This window comes from Channa argus, chromosome 5 (genome assembly GCF_033026475.1).
Source record: "Channa argus isolate prfri chromosome 5, Channa argus male v1.0, whole genome shotgun sequence".
Lineage (NCBI taxonomy): Eukaryota > Metazoa > Chordata > Actinopteri > Anabantiformes > Channidae > Channa > Channa argus.
Window position 1 is genome coordinate 2,377,408 of NC_090201.1, and position 20,008 is coordinate 2,397,415.

General features: G+C 39.3%; 1 protein-coding gene across 3 annotated transcripts; it reads right to left on the reverse strand.

Moving 5' to 3' along the window:
* Nucleotides 1-1,603: 1,603 nt before the first annotated feature.
* Nucleotides 1,604-19,901, reverse strand: LOC137127184 (3'-5' exoribonuclease HELZ2-like). Of its 3 annotated transcripts, none has more exons than XM_067503777.1 (19): nt 19,661-19,901; nt 15,008-15,191; nt 14,357-14,464; nt 13,324-13,838; nt 12,559-13,209; nt 10,456-11,257; nt 10,249-10,324; nt 6,724-10,099; nt 6,501-6,586; nt 5,402-5,527; nt 5,174-5,329; nt 4,946-5,090; nt 4,725-4,856; nt 4,206-4,398; nt 3,782-3,928; nt 3,281-3,490; nt 3,028-3,184; nt 2,561-2,728; nt 1,604-2,467 (listed from the first exon to the last, which is right to left on the reverse strand). In XM_067503777.1, the coding sequence occupies exons 2-19, from the start codon at nt 15,119-15,121 to the stop codon at nt 2,355-2,357; spliced, it is 7,275 nt and encodes a 2,424-aa protein (XP_067359878.1). In that variant the 5' UTR covers nt 15,122-15,191; nt 19,661-19,901; the 3' UTR covers nt 1,604-2,354. The 3 variants fall into 3 exon arrangements, with proteins under 3 accessions (XP_067359878.1, XP_067359876.1, XP_067359879.1); XM_067503775.1 differs by lacking the exon at nt 19,661-19,901 and adding an exon at nt 17,196-19,589; XM_067503778.1 differs by lacking the exon at nt 19,661-19,901 and adding an exon at nt 15,315-16,548.
* Nucleotides 19,902-20,008: the final 107 nt, after the last annotated feature.

A 20,008-nucleotide genomic window follows, 5' to 3' on the forward strand; every position in this document is an offset into this window, starting at 1 on the left:
TGTTACCTCTAGGTTGGACTACTGTAATTCTCTACTTTCAGGATGCCCCAGTAACTCTGTAAAGAGCCTGCAATTAATCCAAAATGCTGCAGCAAGAGAGATCATATTTCTCCTTCCCTAGTTTCCATCCATTGGCTTCCCATTAAATCCAGGATAGAATTTAAAACCCTGCTTCTTACATATAAAGCTCTGAATGGTCAGGTTCCATCATATATAGAAGACCTCATAGCACCATATCATCCCAGTAGACCACTTCCATCTCAGAATGCAGGCCTACTTGTGGTTCCCAGAATTTCCAAAAGTAGAATGGGAGGCAGAGCCTTTAGCTATCAAGCTCCTCTCTTGTGGAACCAGCTCCCAGTTCAGATTCTGGAAGCAGACACCCTCTCTACTCTTAAGTCTAGGCTTAAAACCTTCCTCTTTGATAAAGCTTATAGTTAGTTATAGTTATGCTGCTATAGGCTTAGACTGCTGGGGGACCCACCCCCGATGCACTGGGCTCCTTTAGTCCTCTTGTCCCTATCTCCTCACCTCCCACCCTGCAATTGTCACCACTGTATATTAACTTTGTGTGTTTTCTCCCATAGTTGTCTTTCTCTCTTTCTGCAGGTGTCCCCCGGCTTTGAAGCTGTTTTCCAGTGTGCAGCTACTGGTCCTAACAACCTGCTCGATGTTTTGTTGTTGCTTTTTGTTGCTCTTTTCTTTCCCTCTCTACTTTCCACTCGCCCCAACCGATCAAGGCAGGTGGCCGCCCACCTTGAGCATGGTTTTGCTGAAGGTTTCTTCCCTTAAAGGGAGTTTTTCCTCTCCACTGTTGCCTAGGGCTTGCTCAAGGGGGAATTATTGAATTCTCTCTATACATTCTCTCTATAATTGCCTTTAGATGACTTTGTTGTGAATTGACAATATATATTTTTAGTTGAATTGAATTGAATGCTTTCTCCCAGTGGCCATTAAACTGTTCAATCTTCCCCCTTGTAAAAAGGAGGGGGACTGACAGATCTAAATGGACAATCTGATTTTTCTACTTTATTTACTAATTTTATTTTAAGGTAAATTTTTTTTTTCCTCATTTATCTTATTTTGTGTATAGTTTTATTTCAGTCGTTTGTAGTTATTTTCTTGTCTTTGTGGTTTCTCTTATGTTTGGTTGAGGTGCTTTTCCTTTCTTTTCTACTTTTCATGTGGAGAGCAGCCTAACAAGGCAACGCAATATCCCCATGGGATGAATAGAGTTATTTGAATCTTGAATGTTAATCAGTTGCCCTGCACAGTTACTGTTTGTATGAAATATAATATTAAAAATCCGGTTTTCAGTTTACTCAATGATAGAAAGGAATTCCCTAAAAGAAAATGTTGGGAACCACAAATAGGCAGTATATTATCTATATATTATTATTATATATATTATCTGAGTGTAATACCTTTTCATTTTCAAAATGTGTCCCCTTTATTAAAAATTGTCTTGTCGTACGATAATATTGTTTGTGGCACACAAATGATTTCTCTGTTCTGGTTGAAAAAGCTGCTTCTGATGTTATCAAGCAACATGGCTTCAATACTGTATCTTTAATACTCCCATAATCTCCACTTAAGAACAAAATTACAACCATAAATAAATCCATTTTATTGTTTTGCGCCATTGTACACACATTTACTACAATCACAGAATATAAAACATTTTTTTTTTAAATCACAGAAAACAAAGCCTTTAAAATTTTTTTAAAGCTAATTCTTGAATATACATTTATGTTGGAATGTATCAAAAAACATGATAACAAAGGTCAAACATTTAAAAAATGTAAAAAGTAAGACAGCAAACGTGTTAAGACCAGCTGTCCTTTGGTATAATACAAACATGGACTCATTCATTTGTAAACAGGCTAATTTCAGCTGATATACATACAGAGGTAAGTCTCCATATCAAATATACATAAAAAGAAAATTAAGATCTAAACAAGAGCTGCATTCTGTCAGCTGTCCACACTTAAACTCAGCACTGTGTGATAAAACATATCTCTTAAATACAATATTTAAATGGTAGTACCAATGAAAAATGATAAAAAGTAATTTAAATGCTCAAATCTAAGACTACAGTTCTAAATACAGTAGGTATAGAAATTGTAGAATTTGCTATTTATGTCTATATGTTAGAGTGTATGTAAATCAGTGTCAAATATGATACAAAATTATTAAAATCTACTATAAAAACTGTCAAAAAGAATACAAAAAAGGTAATAAGATAATCAACAAAAAAATGATGTATATTTCATGAAGTCATGCTGTTTTGCAAGTGGATGATGCTTGGAATTGTTGCTTGTATAAAATCTTCACCAAAGAACACGGCAGTTCGGCTATTTGGCATCCTGCACTGTAATGTCGTCGGCATTTGTGACTGCTTTGTGAAGCTGGTAGTGGGACAGGAGCTTCCTCCAAGTTGTGCTGCATTTCAGCAACTCTTGGTCCCCTTTAAGAGGACAGAAACATTTGAGTTATGTATTTAAGCAACATAGGGCTGGAGATTTGAGGCTGAAAAAGGCAATGAGCTGCAAAATCTCACCTATGATGCACAGTCCTTCCTTGGCCCTGGTGATGCCCACATTGATCTGGTTTGGATCACCTACAAAGCCCAGATTTTTGGACAGCCAAGCTCTGTCTGGTTCCTTCTCAATCGCTTCACTTGGCAGAGAGCAAACTGTAGATATGATGACGTAACGCCATTCACTTCCTAGAAGACACAATCTTGCATGTCATATTAATTTTACAACAAAGGAGACAGAAGTACATTGTGATATGCAATAAAACAGTAGTTTACTGATTTCTGATAGAATGGGACAATACACGTCCTACATACAAATATTGTCTTCGTGGCAAAAATCTATAAATTCATAATGACAAAAACATGTAAAAAGTAAAAAATGAATTAAATGTGTATAGCCCTGAGATGCAACATATCTTGTTCTCAGCAAAACATCCCAATACCCCAACGTCCCCATGATGTTGTGTAGCGGAGAGGTGCACTGTCACCTTGGCTTTTAGTGATTGTGGTAACTGTGATTTCGTCCATTTTCTTCCTCTTCAGCTCATCTCTGATTTCTGATACTTGGGCATTATAGGGCGACAGAATCACGATACTCTGCTGGTCAATTTTTGCGTTGTGCACCAGCTTTTCAGCAATGGCGATCTGCAAAAGAACCACATTTAAATCACATATTTGAAAGCAAAAATTGAATAATGTCACTGAATGCAGGCTAAAAAACAAAGAACAGCAATACACTACCACTTTGATTCTCTCCTCCTGGTTTGCTTTCGAGTTCTCATTGCCCTTGGCTGTGTTGACAACCAGCCTGATGGTCTTTCCTTTGATGTGCCCGAAAACAATTGGCATTGTCTTTTTCTGAACACACAGGACGCTGCTCGGCTGCTCCACACCGGTTTTTAGTTTTCCCTCATAAAATTCGTCAGACGGAAGCGCGCAAATGTCCTTATGCTGTAAGTTTATGTAATTGATGATTGTTAGTTAAAATGAAATGTGAAACACAGATATTGTCATATAACAGAGAACCATCACACCTTGTTACATTTTTAAACCCCTTGTAGACACTGCAGCACTGACCTTACAAGATGGTGCCCCAGTCCCCCCATAGTTAATACAGTATGAAGTAACTTTACATTCTCTATTGCTACAGTAAGAAATCATGTACCAATATAAAAAATCTTAAACTCACATGAATTTAAATTACCCATTTGTTTATACCCAATGTGTATATAATGCCCTCACCATTCTGTACTGGGTGTCCAGCATCACTGTCCTGTTCTCATGGATATTATAGTAGCGTTCAAACAGAGACTTGGCCATCCCCAGCTTTCTCACATGCTCATTCTTCACAATGGGTCGTAACTGTTTGTGGTCGCCAATTAAAACAACCTGGAATTGAAATTGAAAGACATGACTACAATAATCAGAGGGACTAACATCAGCTAGGTTTTCATGCAGTTAGTTCGGAAAAACTTCTGAATCTGAATCCTGTAGCTTGCTGTTAAGCGGGCAATCAGCACTTGGCAAACCCGTGCATTCAAATCGTTAAGGCTTGGTTGTTCGGGGGGAATGCATGAGCTAAAGAAATCTTTATTTTAATGATAATTATTCCTTTTTTTAATATTTAGATTTAGATTGGCCTTTGGCCATTAAATGAAAAGCACACCTTTTCTGGTTTATTGCAGACCAATGGAATCAGGGCCTGGGGTTCAGTAGCCATTGCACATTCATCAATTAGGATCTGGCGTGCACTGACAGTTTTAGTCAAACTCGGTGTGGAAGACTGTGTACATGTGCACAGTATGATGTCATGCCTTTCAAGCTCATATGTCCGAGCTTCTCTGAGCAGTTTTTTGTATCTAGGAGGAGAAAAGAAAATTCAGTTATTGCTTTGTGTTCTTTTTCTTCTTTCTTTTCTCCTGGATTAGATGTGGAAACATATTAAAGATATAAAATAATGAAAAAAAAAACCTAATTGTTTTGATTTCGCAAATCAAATTTTGAAAAGCATCACAAAGGTGAAAATTATACCTTATCTTATATCTTTCTAAATAATATATTTGGTTTCACTCAAAATAATAAAGTAGAATTTTGGACTTGAAAGAGAACTTAAAGATGAAGTAAAATCCTTTCAAAAAATAAAACATGATTATTTTCATGCAGCTAATAGTTCACCTGAACTTACTCTTTCAATTCTAGATCAGTCAGCTCTTCTCCTTTTTTGTCTCTTGCAAGAAGAACGCGTTCATCAAAAACTCTTATTTGATGCGAATAAGGATTTTGGTCCTGGCGCATGCGGTGATGCAGGGTGATACTCCTAAAGCCATGCAAAATAAGACAGTATTAATAAATGTTAAATCTAGGAACGTTTTCAAAACCATTTGTCATCAACTTGCATAGCAATACTTGAGTTCTGGCTTGGAACGATCTTGGCGGAGTGTCCTCCTGGAAAACTGAAGCATGGAGTCTGGAAAGGGGTAATCAAGCATCTCTACTTGTTGGCCGTAGACTCTAAGAGGCTTTGGACTTTCTTTACACCCCAACAGGTACTCTGTAAAGAAAACACAGCACAAGATAAGTCATTTTATTACATAAAATGTAATTGAAATTCAGTAGGGACACAAAGAACCGTACCTGCTACAACATCAACAGACTTGTTGGATGGGCCACAGTACAGAATAACTTGCTTCTTGCTTGCATCCTTTGGGTCATCAAATATCCTTGGGTTTTCAGAGTTGAGCTCAAAGAAACGGTACACTATGTACACTCCAACTACTGTCTTTCCAGTTCCTACGAGAAAATGGGTTTAAGCCTTTGCAGAAAACATTAAACACCTGTGTGAATCCAAGTTCTTCATCTTACCGGGTGGTCCCTGTATGAGTGTGAAGGGATTATTCAGAGCTTTATCCACAGCCTTACGCTGACTCTGGTTAAGGTCTGGCAGTCCATTTGGTAGCTGTCCTCTCACCAAGTGCCACCTTGCTTTTACTGTAAATAGAAAAAAAAAAAAAGTTTAATTGACCTTACAAATTTCAAATTATTTTCATTGCAAACAAAAGAAAAACAATGGAATCACAAAATGCTGGAATGTACAAAATGTGTTCTGGGTTTTCAGTTCTGGATGACTTGTTAATGATGACATACCCGTGTGATAATCCTGTTTCATGGGCTAAACTTCAATTTATTTTCCTTAGTTCAATAAGGCTCAGTACGGAAGCTGACAATGACCGTGGATAATATTATATTTTCATTAAAACTGTTTTCCATTTTCATTTACATTTAGTGTTATAGCAGTTTAAAGGGTCTCAGCCTGTCGTGCCATTATCTTGTGACAACAGTATATTTATCTTGTTATCTCAGAAAAACAAAGTTCATTTTCTCCAGATAACATGATAATTTAGCAAAATCCAAATTACTGTCTCGGCTTCCGTAGATCACATTTAACGCCTCATCCTTCAAAGATTGTGTTTGTGGGGAATCAGGGAAGCACTGTTTAAGTAGTCTAATAATTTAACCGCTATAGTAAGAAATTACATATTCATACAAAACATCAAACAGCCTATATCTACTATAACCCAACCCAACTGCAACAAATAAAATCTAAATTTTCCTAATTTTTCCTAAAACAAACAGATGGGTCATCATACTTTACAACATTTCAGGGTAACTAGGATTAGCCTTATTTAATTTTTGAGCATTAGTCCTTTCACTAAAACTGTTTTCCATTTTCATTTACATTCAGCGTTATTGCAGTTTAAAAGGCCTCAGCCTGATCATGGCAGATAATCTTTACTTATTAACAGTTGTCGCTACGTCGCCTTTTTCTCGCCATTAAATTGCCTTTGCCTTTGTCATTGTTGTTAGTTTTTGAAACCCTCTAATGATTTTGTTTGAGTTGAAAGTCTTACGTTATGTCACACTTAACAAGTGGATGGTATTTCTTGTTAAGTAATAGACCTACCTTCTTTTCGGAATTGTTTTCCCAGCGCTATGGTCTGGACAAGATGACATGCAGATGTAACTCTGACTACAGCCTCCTCTTTCCGGCTAAAAAATGAACAAAAAAAAACAATCAACAAAAAGAGAAAATGTGTTATTCAACATGTAAACTCAATGTTACTACAAATAATACTGTATAGATTAAACTACTGTACAAGTTCAAAACGAGTTGCACTTGAACTTACATGTCAGGCAGAAGCTTTGGGATTATTTCAACAGTAAAAGATGTGTTTTTCTCAAAGACACAATCAGGAATGGTTTCCATTGGCAGATGATTGACATAGAACTCCACATTACTTCCCGTATCTCTCTCTTCTGCTTTCTTTGTGATGCCATGAGCCACCCATGTGAACTCTCTTGGGTCCACCACTGCGGAATGTTCCATAGTAGATGTCAACTTCAGACCTCTTTTCCGTATACAGAGTAGGCACTTTGCAAGGTTACATTCAATGGCCCAATCGTTGACCCATGTCTTGGGTAAGAAGAAGCTCCCTGTTAGATTGAATTCCTGCGCCTGTCTGAAGTTTACCACCAGGTTCTCAATGACTATGCCTTCGCTTTCATCTACTGCAGAGGCAGCAGATTCCATCTCACACAATGGTTTCCAGATCCGTATGTACTCGTCTGTGTCACTATAAAAAGTCCTCGAAGGATTATCTGCAAATCTGGAGAAGCATAGGATAGAGCTGTGGACATGATCCACACAGACCTCAAACTTCGGTTTGATGTACACCAACTGAACAGCAGGCATGTGATAACCTCGTTTTATTACTGAAGTCATTTGAACCTTAAGGGTGTCACCTGGTTTCAATTGGAGGCTGATGTCAACATTGTGCACTCGTATATTGTCTTTTTCTTCAGTACATCCATTAGTCTTGAAGTGAGTTACCTCAGACGATTGTGGAAGAATATTTTGTTCTTCCAGTTGCTTTGTGTCAGTTCTCATTATAAGAGACTTTGCATCATCCCAGTTTTCTTCATCAATGGCTTTAATGGTGTCTTTCCATATTGTCAGTGGAAGCTCAACACAAGAACCACAGTCTGGCAGCATGTTCAACTCTTGGTGAATTTGCTTGTAGTCAGCTGCGTAAATGCGTCTTCTCCATTGAAGAACGATGCAGCGATGTGTCTCATCGTAAAATGGTTGGTCCTCTAATTGTAACTCTTTGTACATAATTGATACACTATCTGCAAATATGTTCTTGTTAAAAGGAAATGAGAGCGCAAAACAGTCTTGGTCAGCATCTGCACGAACAACAAAAGCTAGCTTTGAAGCACTTTGCTTTTTCATGCTCACTGCATAAGAGATCTGCTCAGCCTTTTGTTCATATTCCTTGGCATCCTTGAGCTTGTCCTCAAACTGAGTGCAGAGACTCGTAATATCTTCGCGAGTGTATTGGACATCCCTGTTACATATGAAAGAGTGCAAAAGTCTCTGCAAGATGATGTCCATGTAACGTCGTATTGGTGAGGTCGCTTGCGTGTAGAACGTAACATTAAGAGAATAATGCCCTACCTCTGCTTCGGGAGAGGATTTGGAACGGATGATGTACGCTTTACTAGAGCACCTTCTGAACTGATCAACGACTGGCTGGAGCATAGGGTGGATGTCATCTGCAGCAACCAGGTCCACCAGTTTGTCAATATCATGTTCTCTAGCAGCTGACTGGATATCCTTCCACACTTCGGTGAGTATGCAGAAGTTTTTACAGTTTGGGACTTGCTCCTCGTGGTCTACTTTGTGCCTTACTTTAAAAGACAGGGGTATCCATTCTTTGCATATCACCTTGAAGTCTTCCATCTTTTCAGGATTTGGTTTTTGCTGACAACGAAGGGGTGTGCAATACCTGGTTTTTGCTGAGTCAATCAAAGCTTCAGACGCAAATGTGTTGAATAACACACTCAACTCTTCAATCATCAGATGGGCCTTGCGCTTTCCAGGCAGTCTGTCAGCATCGGACTGAGAATAAGCCCAGTCCACAAGCCTAATCTTCCTCTGAGTTTTGGCAAAACAATAAGCCACTGAGACACAGCCGTCTATGTTGCTAAAGTCAGGTTTTCTTTGATATCCTTTAGAAATAATCTCTTCTGCCTCTTTGTAGGACAATTGCTTGTCAGATTTGATCATTGACAACTGGAATTCGGGATTTCCAATAATCTCATTTGTTCCTTTGTTTACTTTGAGCATTAATGATACCACCCTGCGATCTTGACCTTGCAGAAGACTGAAGTATCCAGTGCTCAAGTCTTCGTGGAACATGTGATTGTGTTTTTCCCTGCTGCCGTAATATGTAGCCCCCTGTTGTCTTGCCTCCTCATCTAATTTACCACCTGGAATCACAAAGCTTGCCACATCTGCAATATGGACTCCCAACTCATATGTGTCTTCAGTTTCTCTGACACTGATGGCATCATCCAAGTCTTTTGCTCCTTCTGGATCAACGGTGAAAGTGATTACTTCACGTAAGTCCTGCCTGTATGTCTCATCTTCATCTGTCCATGAAAAAGTCTTTGATTTAAATGTACTGGGTGCAACTTTGAACTCTTCATTCAGGATCATTAGACTTTCAACGAATGAACGTCCGACTGGAAGAATGCCTGTGACAAACCCCAGTGGAAAAGAAAAACGTTCTTCCCATTTAATCACTTGCACCATGAATACATTGTTCTTTTTGAGCTTTTCATTAAGACGTTCATATGCTGAAATTGTCCACTCTCCATAGGTTTGCTCCCATATTGGAATGAAGTTACGTTTGTCCTTGCTGATCAATATGCATACTTTGGGCTCTGATTTTTTGATCGGAATCAACATTCTTCTGACAAATCTATTTTCAGAAAGTCTCGGTTTGCTGTGATCCTCATCCTCAAGAAGGCAAATAAGTACACGGGCTGATTCAGCTTTCTTGGTGACACTGAGAACCTTTGCTGATTGCAAGACCACTTCATCTCCCGTGAAGGCCTTACCCAGGCTTCTTCTTCCCTTAATGCTTATACGTTTGCAGGGGTTACAAAATGGTATGACATAACCTCTGTTATACGTCTCCCTGACCAACTTTCCTCGCTTGTAGAGCTTTGGGTATTTTTTACATAACTCTGAAAGCTCTGTGTCAGCATCAGTGTGATTTACGAATGATCTTGACTTGTGGTGATCAAAGTCTTCCAAGTCCTCTTCATCAGAAATATATTCTGTTTTGAGCTGTTCATATTCATCTTTCAGCTCTTGAAGAATTGCATCGCTGTTGCTCTCATTCACCTGTTCAGGCTTTTGAAACCTGGCTGTTTCCATAACTTCTTTCTCAAAGAAATCCTTGGTGTAATGCTGCGGTGCAACGCTGTTGTTGTTGATGCAGTGTTCAATGTAACTCTTCCAGATTCCTGAGCACTTCCCAAAGCAACAGAGGGCAGCAGCATCTCCAACCACAACCACCTGGGACTGCGCCCTGGTCATTGCAGTGTTTAGCACACGGGCATCATTGAACAACTCCAGACCAGACAGGTGACATTTCTTTAGGCTTTCACGTGTTTGCACAGATGTTATTATGACTGCCCTGAACTGTTTCCCTGTTGACAGAGGAAGACGACTTTTATGTGAAATGAAAATAATAATTCATTTATATCAAAATCTATTCAAAATTAGCCACGTGTGCGGGTTACTAAGCTAAACTAAAACAATAGGATGATAATCATCATCTTAGATAAATTAAAATTACCTTGCACGTTTGCAAGATTCTCCACATGGACTTTAGCTAGGCCTCTTCTTGAAAAGAAAGTCCTTATTTTCCAAATCTGTGAAACAAAAAAGTTGAGTTTATTAAAATATTCCAAATATGACTATATATGTGACATTTTTATGTGTGATCACAACACTCTCAAAGAAATGTTCATGGTATTATTAACGTAATTAATGTTCTTTTTACCTGAAATCCCTCTGATAAGACACAGATGGCGCTTTGGTCCATTTTCCCCCAGGTCGAGGGCCAGTGTTCAATAATTTCTTTTGCCGCCTCGGCCACTTTGGCAACCTCTTCTTTGTTATACCAAGACATAGACACAGTGTCCAAGACGCATTCTCCTCTAACATGATGAAACTTGAGGGCATGACCACTTGCAGGTGCTGGAATATTTCCAGTAGCTTTGATAACATCATTCTTACCAACATAGAAATTGGTGGACACAAATTCTACAATTTCCTTAGTGGAGCGGTAGTTTTCACTGAAAATGATTCTACTCTTCTGGGCGGCATCACACTTTTGGCCTTGATAGTAGTGGAACAAACGATTTAGCAGTGTGTGATTTGAACGGTGATGATCATCCACAGAGAAAAGCTTAGGTCCCATTTGCATGTGATCTCCAGCTAAAACCACTCTAGTGTTTGGCCCCGCAAGACCAAGAGCCATCAAGGCTTCACATTCCAGCATCTGAGAGGCTTCATCAATTAAAATGTGGGTGAAGTATCCCTCCTGAAGCTTTAGGTCCTGAATATGTCTTGCCATCGTTGTTGTAGTTATGACTATTTTGTGGCTGTCCAGGGCGGCTTTTGTAGGTTGTAGAAACCTTGTTTTATTGTCCGAAAGTAAACAGTATTTCAAAGTAATCTCATCTGTGGCAAGCAAAGAAATCCCTTGTCCCTTGTTCGCTTTTATTCGAATTGGCCTAATCTCATCATTTTTCTTGCCAATGAATGGGTGGAAGTGCTCTCTGACATACAGATCTGCAGAGCTGAAAGGAAACAAAGGTGTCAGGGAGAAATGTACATGTTGGTGTCACATTAAAACTTTCTTTATAACAGTGCAGCTTAAAAAAAACCAAAGCCTAGTTCAACACTTTTATTGTAACCCAAACTTAATGAGGGAGTACAGTCCTCTATGGACATTTGTTTTTGCTGTACACACATTTGGGTTAAGAGATCACGAGAGGAATATGACATGAAAGTTTAGAATTTCAGCTTTTATTTGACGATATTTAAACCTTGACAGAAACTATTCTTGTACTGAACAAATACACAGAACCGATCGGTGCAGAAAAGCAATATCAGCTGAAGCATTATGGGAGTTGTGAAGAAAAGCAGCCATTAGTAGTAAGAAATGCAGAGCTAAATTATTCACTTGCTAAAGATGAGACTGAAGGGAGACACTGGGAGAGACAGACATGCTGCTCATCTGAATGTAAAATGTCTACATTCCAAAATGTGTGTTCAAGTACTTTGAACAAACATTGACTGCAGCCAGTCAAGTGTGCATGTGTGACATCACTGGTGGAATTACAGCCAAACATATCAGTGTCAACAATATTTATGTTGACCACACTTTTTTGGATGAAGACATATGTCTAACCCAGGCTGCAGGCTGGCAATCAACCAGACATCTCTGTATGTTGATTGGGGACAGCACAATAAATAAATAAAAATACTTTAGCTCAGTTGTTTGAATGATTTTATATAAAAAAATGCTTTATTATTATTTATTATTACTACTATGGAGTATTTCCATTTTGAAATGGCAAAAAGATTAAAACAAAGAATGTTGTTCATCAACTTAATATTGAAGTTGTACATTTTTATTTGATTGATCAAGGGGGCCTGGTGGCTCAGTGGTGGAGCATTGGGGATGGGATGAAGAAGGCAGCGGTGAGCACTGTGCCACCAGGCCCCCATTAATTGATGAATCAATTACTACATTTACATACAACATTTTCAACTTCTTGGTCTTGTTTTTTAAACTTCTGATTAGCAAAAAACAAAAAACAAAAACAAGTGTATGTAAATGAACAAAACTGTAGTACAATGATGCTAATTTAGAAGTGTGCAAAAATGTGCAAATATTATATTGATTAAAAAAAAGTATTTGTTTGAATCTTTTTGCCATTTCAAAACAAGGGGGTACTGACGGTATGTTCTAGGTGTAAATAACATCTAATAAAAGCTGAAATTCTAAACTTCTTTTTGCATTAAGGGGACTGTATATAAATCAATAAATACATCAGTATTTTTTTGTATTATGTATGTATGCAGAATGTCTTACCTGTTGGTGTAGGTGCAGATAAGCACTTTGTTGTCAGGCTGCTTACAAAGCTCTCTGGCTGCTGTAGCAAGGGTGAATGTCTTTCCAGTTCCAAATGGTCCATAAATGAGAAGTGGTGCCACAAATCTTTTAACAACTGGATTCCCTGTGATAAAGTCGATTGCTGACTGCTGTTTTGCGTTTAGGTTCTGAAAGTGAATGTTATTCACCGGGACTTCACAGTTTTTTAGGTCTGGGAGAACTCTCTTTGTGTCAGGAAGCATGTCTATAGCCTTGTGCATGATGCAGAAGTTGTGGCGGTTTAGCTGAAACTGGACCTCCATTTGATACGATGCCTTGTTTTTTAGCTGAAGATCGGAGCAGCATTGTTTAGAGAGCTGCAAATACATAATGTTCTCGCTTGACTTGTCTCGCAGAATGGTGGCTTCATAGACCTTGGAGGTTTGACTACTTGAAGGTAACGGGGCAATCAAACAAGACTGGATGCTTCGTTTTAGTGCCAGTCCCTCAGGGGTGTCTGGTGTCAGCTGACAAGGAATCAAGACAGCACAGTATAGTTCTCCGTGACGAGCTATCAGAGGATCCATCATTACGCCAAACTGTGTGCTGTTCAAGACTTCCAGTGTTCGGATTTCTCCACAGCAATTTAACCTAAAGTCAATAGGAGGAAAAATGTGGACATTGTTTAGCAGATGTGTACACATTTTGTAAATATGTACCAATTGTGAACATCAGAAAAGACAAACTGTGCAATAAGTACGTTACCTTGAAACAACCTGGTCTTCTGCACGTTCCTCATTGTACAGGAAGTGGTGCATCCTTTCTTTGTAGTTCTCATTGTTCAGAGGTGTTTTGCTGTTGTGGGAGGATTTATATGAAAAGCTAATTTGAGGAGGCTTGTACTCCTTTAACAGCTCCTCCTGTTCTTCTTTCCTGGACAAACATGGGATGATAACCCTGTTCCCTCGATGCCAACGCTCAGCACTTTGAAAGGTAGCTCCACGGTTCATAGTCTGTTCTTCAGCCTCATCCAATGCCGCCTGCCCTACTCTTACTCTGAGTTTCTTCAAGAGCACCGGTCTCATGTCAAAATCTAGCACTAACCATTGCTCGTACAGGCCTGGGTTGATGGATGTGAAAGACACGGTGATATCGTAGGCCACGTCTTCAGTGAGAAAGATGTCACCTTTAGAGTAGATGCAAGGAACCAAACTGGTATCTTTAAGGGTGAATAAAGCTCCTGGTTCCTGCTTCAGCAGTGCCACATGAACAAGCTGTCTCTGTATATTAACAAACAGAACCATTTTAACGTTTCTGGCAAATAAAAGAAAAAAAAACTTGAGGATGATAAGGTCTACACCACACTGGCAAAAACAGAAGTAAGAGGGTGCAGAGCAGCTAAGTGGCTAATGGTTAAACATAAGATTTAACTTCAGGGCATCTGCTCTTATTCTCTCAATGTTATCTGAGATTGTGCCCCAGTCCAGCCATTTGGAGCGTTTGTAGCTATCTGACCACTTGAATGATTCTGACTCGGATTGTGAGATAGGAAAAAAGAGCAAAAAAGATTACTGGCATTTCTCTCTCTGCTCACTACAGTACAGCTTCTGCTAATCATAGATTTATAAATGAGATTACAACACACAGTAGGTTACCAGGAACATTTTCTCTGAATGAGCCAGTTTTTCTGAGTTAACCTGAAGGTAGCTGGATAACCCACTAATCACGCTTCATATTAAAGCTCAGAGGATCAGTATGTCTGACTATCTGATTTATCAAATTCAAATGAAAAACTTACCTCTGTTTCAATGTGGAAGTTCCATTTCAGTTTTGTGTTGATCTGCTCACATTCCAAAGTTAACTCTCCGTCACAAGAGATGCTGACATCATCAACTTGTTCAGATATCTATTCAGTGTTTGAAACAGCCAATTAAAATGCAGATTTAGAATAAATGGATTCAATTATAAACATGAATGTAGTAAAATGTATGTTGGTTTGTGTAGCCTCATTTTCTGGGGCTCAGTGTGGCTTTGCTGAACCTTGTCCTCCATTACATTATTAAGACCACCGGTATTAACGTTGTGGCTGATCAGTGTATTGTTAGGGTCCATTTATCCATGTTGTGAGTACTTTAATACTATTCAGAAATGAGTGTCTCCAGTATTTTATGAGTTCTGTAAGAGAGTGTGGATAACCCTGTGAAGTTTTTATTTAGCACTGGATAATGGAAACATGTTTCCATTGGATATTTGTTGTTTGATATGTATCGCTGTAATTGTGTACGTGTTTGCAGTTTATTCTTCGGGGGAATCACAACATTTGCTATGACATGGTGAAGGGATATGTCTAAACCAATGCAGGATTCAGAGACTCCCCTGTGCCACTGTGTCAAATTAACAATCTACAACAGGATTGAAATGTAATGAGACTAAATATTCAATTACTTACGATGTGCACTTCGTTGCTGCTCCTCTTGTATTCCTCTAGGAGCCTTTCATTATAAGACATGAGACCCTGGGCTTCAACGTTGTGTCTGATCTCCTTCTCTTCTTCAGCTCGCATCACCCACTCCTGGAGCTCTTCGAAGGAATGAGCTTTTGGGCACTGGTTGCCGTACTCACATGTTTTGGGTCTAGAATGAAATGTCGATTTTTACCAGTGTGATACAGCAAACTTTGTATGTCAATCATAGGATACAGTACAGCACTTTGAAAGAGTACAAACAGTATTAAAACGATAACCAAATGTTTCTCACAAGATTTCTTCTTCACTTTCGGTGGTGTTACTTAAGATCTAGAATGGAAGATTTCAAACACCTTAATGTAAAGATGTAAAAATGTGAAGAAGGCAAAAATATCGCTATACATTATGTGTTTATTTCTGTATATGTATTAAGAAAAAGTGCCCTGAGACATATTTAACTGATAACTGCCCGAGCAAGAGAAAGTGCACTGACAACCACATGTCGAAGTTTCCCTGGGCAACATACTAAACCCCCAACAGCCCCTGTTCGTCCCCATCCCCAGCGCTGCAGTGCTGGTCCCAAGTTCGGAAGAAATTGGCAATGGATGCATCAGTAAGGGCTTGTGGTGTAAAAACCATCAACATCCCGACAAATGATCTGCTGTGGTGACCCTGAACTCATGCGATCAGTGTAAATAAAACTGACAGGAAACAGATAATGATATTGTTAACACTCCACAGAGTGACAACACACATTTTCCAATACATACAGTGACCAGAATGGTGGTTCTGGTCGACAGAACAAGGCACAGAGAAGGGAAAAGAACAAAAAAACAAAGGACAAAGTGTACAGTATGTGTATTTTTTATCTTGCATTTATAAATCTTTTTTGGAATTTTTGTTTATTAAAAATGTATGTTGTGTATATCATTGTGTCTGAGTTCAACAGTTCAAAACAAGAAATTAAAGTGGCTAAAATAATGAATTGGGACCCACATTTGTTCCGTAGAATAAGGAAAGCGATGTCAACAAATCACACAAAAAGACGAAACCTTGGTTCTCATTCTGTGTCTTGTATTATTTGTGTGGGTTTAATTAAAGTGTTACGTGCTTATTGAGCTTTTTCAGTGTTTTTGTTAGTTCCTGTTAGATCACTGCCTCCCTCCTTGGTTTAATTGCCTCATCCTTGTTGGGTTTATGTTCAGTTCTCCTTATGAGGCTCTGAGTATCTACCCCCCTGGTTTATGCTTAGGTTTCTGTGCTTTGTTTTAAGGACTTGTATTTGTTAATTTCATTGTCCCCAGTTTTTTGGTTACTGCCTGTTAAATCCAAGTTTATCTTCCTCTCTGCCTTCTGGTTTGTCTGTTTAGCACTCGTTAAATTCCTCAGTACCTAAATCTGAGTTAATTCCTTATTACTAGCTTTTTGTTGTCATCCCTCTGAGATTATTCCAGTTTTGTCCTCCTTTTATAGGACTGAGTGGGTTAGTTGTGTTTTGTTTTTTTGTTTTTTTAAATGTGTTTATCATAAATAAAGCCCCCCCCCCCCCTCTCCGGTTGCACTTTGGTCCACCCTAAAAACTAATCCTGACTGTAACAAGTAGCTCTTTGAGTGTTTGTAATTTATTGTGACTCTGTTGCAACATATATTACACTGCCCTGATGTACTGTATGTCTTAAAACCGTCATTTAACAAATCCACTTCCCAAATCTTTTTAGCCTAAAATTCCACCTTTTGGTTTTTTTCCCATTGAGCCACAATAGACACACACTAACAAAAACAGGACATTTTGCACATAATTGATTTTGATGCATAATTTAATATACTTTTGCACAGATGGAGGCGTGTGGATACTGAGCCCCATTACTTAATACACATGAGAAGCATCTGTTAAAGCCATGTTTTAATAGCAGGAAGGCTTTTAAAACGCACTTAAATTCGTGAACCAGTCCTTTTAAAATGGTTCTCCAGGAATTGCACAGTTTCTTCTGGTTTTGGTTTAATGTTGGCACAATTAAATTCTCCAGTAGAGAATCTCTTATCCATCACACTGGGTAAAAGAGAACCTGTGAAATAGCTCAATAAAGCTCGGTGAGATAAAGACATAGTAAAGAATGTGTATGAAACTACGGTTTGGTGACAAAACCTGCATAAAGAAGCAATGTTGTTTTACCTGTCGCACAGCCAAAACTCAGCTCTGCGGTTATGTGGCGGCTGCCGTCCTCTCCAGCGGGTGGTGGTGTCCTGAGCGAGTAAGTGAGCATGCTCTAAAGAGGAGCAGTGCTTGTAGAACTTCTCTGGGGAGGACAGGACCAGGAGGCACACTTTGCAGTACATGGTGACCTGTCTCGGCTCTTTTTGCTCGTGCTGACTCAGCTGAAGGAGGTAAGGGCGAACGGCGAGCCCGCTGCGCTCTGCTTTCCACACCACCATCTCCACCTCGCTGTGAGCCGACTGGCAGTGGCCGGCCTTATGCCAGCAGGACTTGCCTTCAATAACATGACTGCAGTACTCGAACTGACAGTTCTGGGGAAGAGGGCGCAACGGGTAGAAGGTGTCCTTCCTACCACTTTCTGACAGGTGATGGAATAAGACTGGGTCCCATTTGTGAGCTGCATCGGCTGAGCAATGATCATTCCACCTTTTGGTTGTCAGTTTCGATGGACTATCATGAAAGCAGACTTTACAGAACTCGATGAATTCACCTAAAAAGTGTTGGAGGATGCTTCTAGCGGCACTTTCTGGCGTTAACAAATCAGCCTCAGGCTGCATTACAAGTTCGATCAACTTATCTTTATCTATTTTGTTATCTCTAACGTAGTTCCACACGGTTGCCTCTTCAAAGCTTCTGGCATAAGTGCATCCCTGCCCGTGTCGTCTACATCCAGTGTCCTCATCAAAGAAGTCACACACTTGGTAAAAGACATTTCGACCAAAGTTTCCACTTGTAGGTCTCTCAGAGACAGGCCTCCATTCATCAGATACTTTACCTTTGGCTAAGAGGAGATTTCTACTACACTTGTGACTGACGGACTGAACTGTATATGTTATCTCCTTTTTCTTAGTGGAGCACAGATCACACACAGCTTTCAAATCTAATGTTGCTAAGAGGCCATGCAGAGGTTCCACATTACTATCCTGATCAGCACCTCTCTCAGACTGAGCTACAAGGTTACAGAGAAGCACGTGGTCTAATCTGTAGCGCTTTACAAAATTCCACACTGCAGCTTCCTCTTCACTTCTGGCAAAGGTGCATCGGTTCTTGTGGTGTGTGCAACCAGAGTTCTCTACAAAGTAGTTACACACAAAGCTTGTTCTTTGCAAACTGCATTGACACACTGAAAGTTTGAATGGTTTAGTCCACTGACTTGTTTTGGATGAGTACATTACCACATGACTTCTAATTTCCCAACGTCTGCTTACTCCTTCCTGCACACTTGACATGTACTTGTTCAAGTGGTTAGTTTACTGTGTCGCTGTTCCTATCTACTAGCTAGCATGCAAACTTATATTTGATTGTTACTAGTTATTATTGTACTTAAGTACAGTTTTGAGCTTCCTATATTTAGCTGAGGGTTTTCTATTTTATGTGAACTTTACTTTGACTTACTGTACGAAGCAGCTGTCAGTATACAAAATATTAAAATCAGCTCCACATCAGGTCTCTGTACTAACACTAATAATACAATAATACAATTTAAAAAAAACCAGAACATCAACTGAACAAATGTTACATTTTATCAAATTTCATGAACTTGCACATTTCTGTTATCAACAGTATCAAAGTCAGAACTGTTTAAAACACTTTTTAAATTTTGTACTTAAAGTAAAGTTTAGAGCTTGAAATTAAAATATCAGCTTAACTTAAGAATTTGAAATGGAACTTTTCTTGTAGTGAAGTACTTTATGTAAGTACACACACTTTTGAGTATGGAGTTTCTAACCGATGTGTATCCAACTGTATTCAAACTAACGCTCTGTTTTTACAGAAGATCAACAGCAGCAGAAGAACATCAGACATTTAGCCACAGTGTGGTTTCAGTGTTGTGTTGGACTGATGTCAGCAGTCTGCAGCTACAAGGCCCCACACACAGGAAGCTCAGATGCTCTGGGTGATGCCTCTCCACCAACATATTACCACCACCCTCCTGTTGAAACCATCAGTGTGTGATCACGAGATGTTCCTATACTTTAAGGTTGTTTACATGGAAACAACCCAGCAGATGGCGCAGTTGTGCAACTTTAATCTAATGCCAGGACCAACCAGAGGCAGACTGAAGTCAGACATCCTGACCCTAGTTACTATACTGGGATATTAGAGCCAACTTTTGAACGCTTGTTTGCAATAAAATGCACGTAATGCAGCAACTGATTAAGAAAAAAAAAAATCATATAATCCATCTATTTAGTGATTAAAAAAAAAAATTTCTACACAATTGTCCGCGTTTATTATTGAACGATACCGCGATTTCTACTGCTAGATTCTGTATCAGAAGAACAAAAAGAAGCATATAACCACTACTACTAACATAATATCAAAACTAAATACTACTAAAAATACATCTACTGATGCTAATAACAACAACAACAATAATAATAATAACAACAACAACAACAATAATAATATTCACTCCTCACCGTAAAGTGATCCGCTCTTCATGAAGCCTGTGATGGGATGAAGTGCAGCCAGTAACCTGAGACTGAGATGGGATCTTGCAGCACCGTGTGGACTCCTGCTCTGAGGTGTCGGACTGGGGAAAAACATGAACCCTCCCTGAACCGGAGCACAGCTGCAGCCTGTCTTTTCCGCCTTTATGTCAGTGCACTCGCTCCCTTCTGACGGCCTGCCTCACTTAAGTTTCGTTTCTAATATTTTGCGTCAGAATCGGTTTAAAATGATAGGCACGCGCTCTTTGGACTACACCCCCATACCTCTACCTCTTACACACACAGGGTGGCCACACACAAGTGCTCTGGTTTCCTCAT

Bases quoted from the DNA above. Each gene is read 5' to 3' on its own strand.
- LOC137127184 (XM_067503775.1), bottom strand. From the start codon at position 18,466: ATGTCAAGTGTGCAGGAAGGAGTAAGCAGACGTTGGGAAATTAGAAGT. The intron at 11,258-12,558 runs GTAAGACATTCT...GTTTCCTTTCAG, and splicing joins ATCTGCACCTACACCAACAG to CTCTGCAGATCTGTATGTCA. The intron at 3,491-3,781 runs GTGAGGGCATTA...ATAAACTTACAG, and splicing joins TGGACACCCAGTACAGAATG to CATAAGGACATTTGCGCGCT.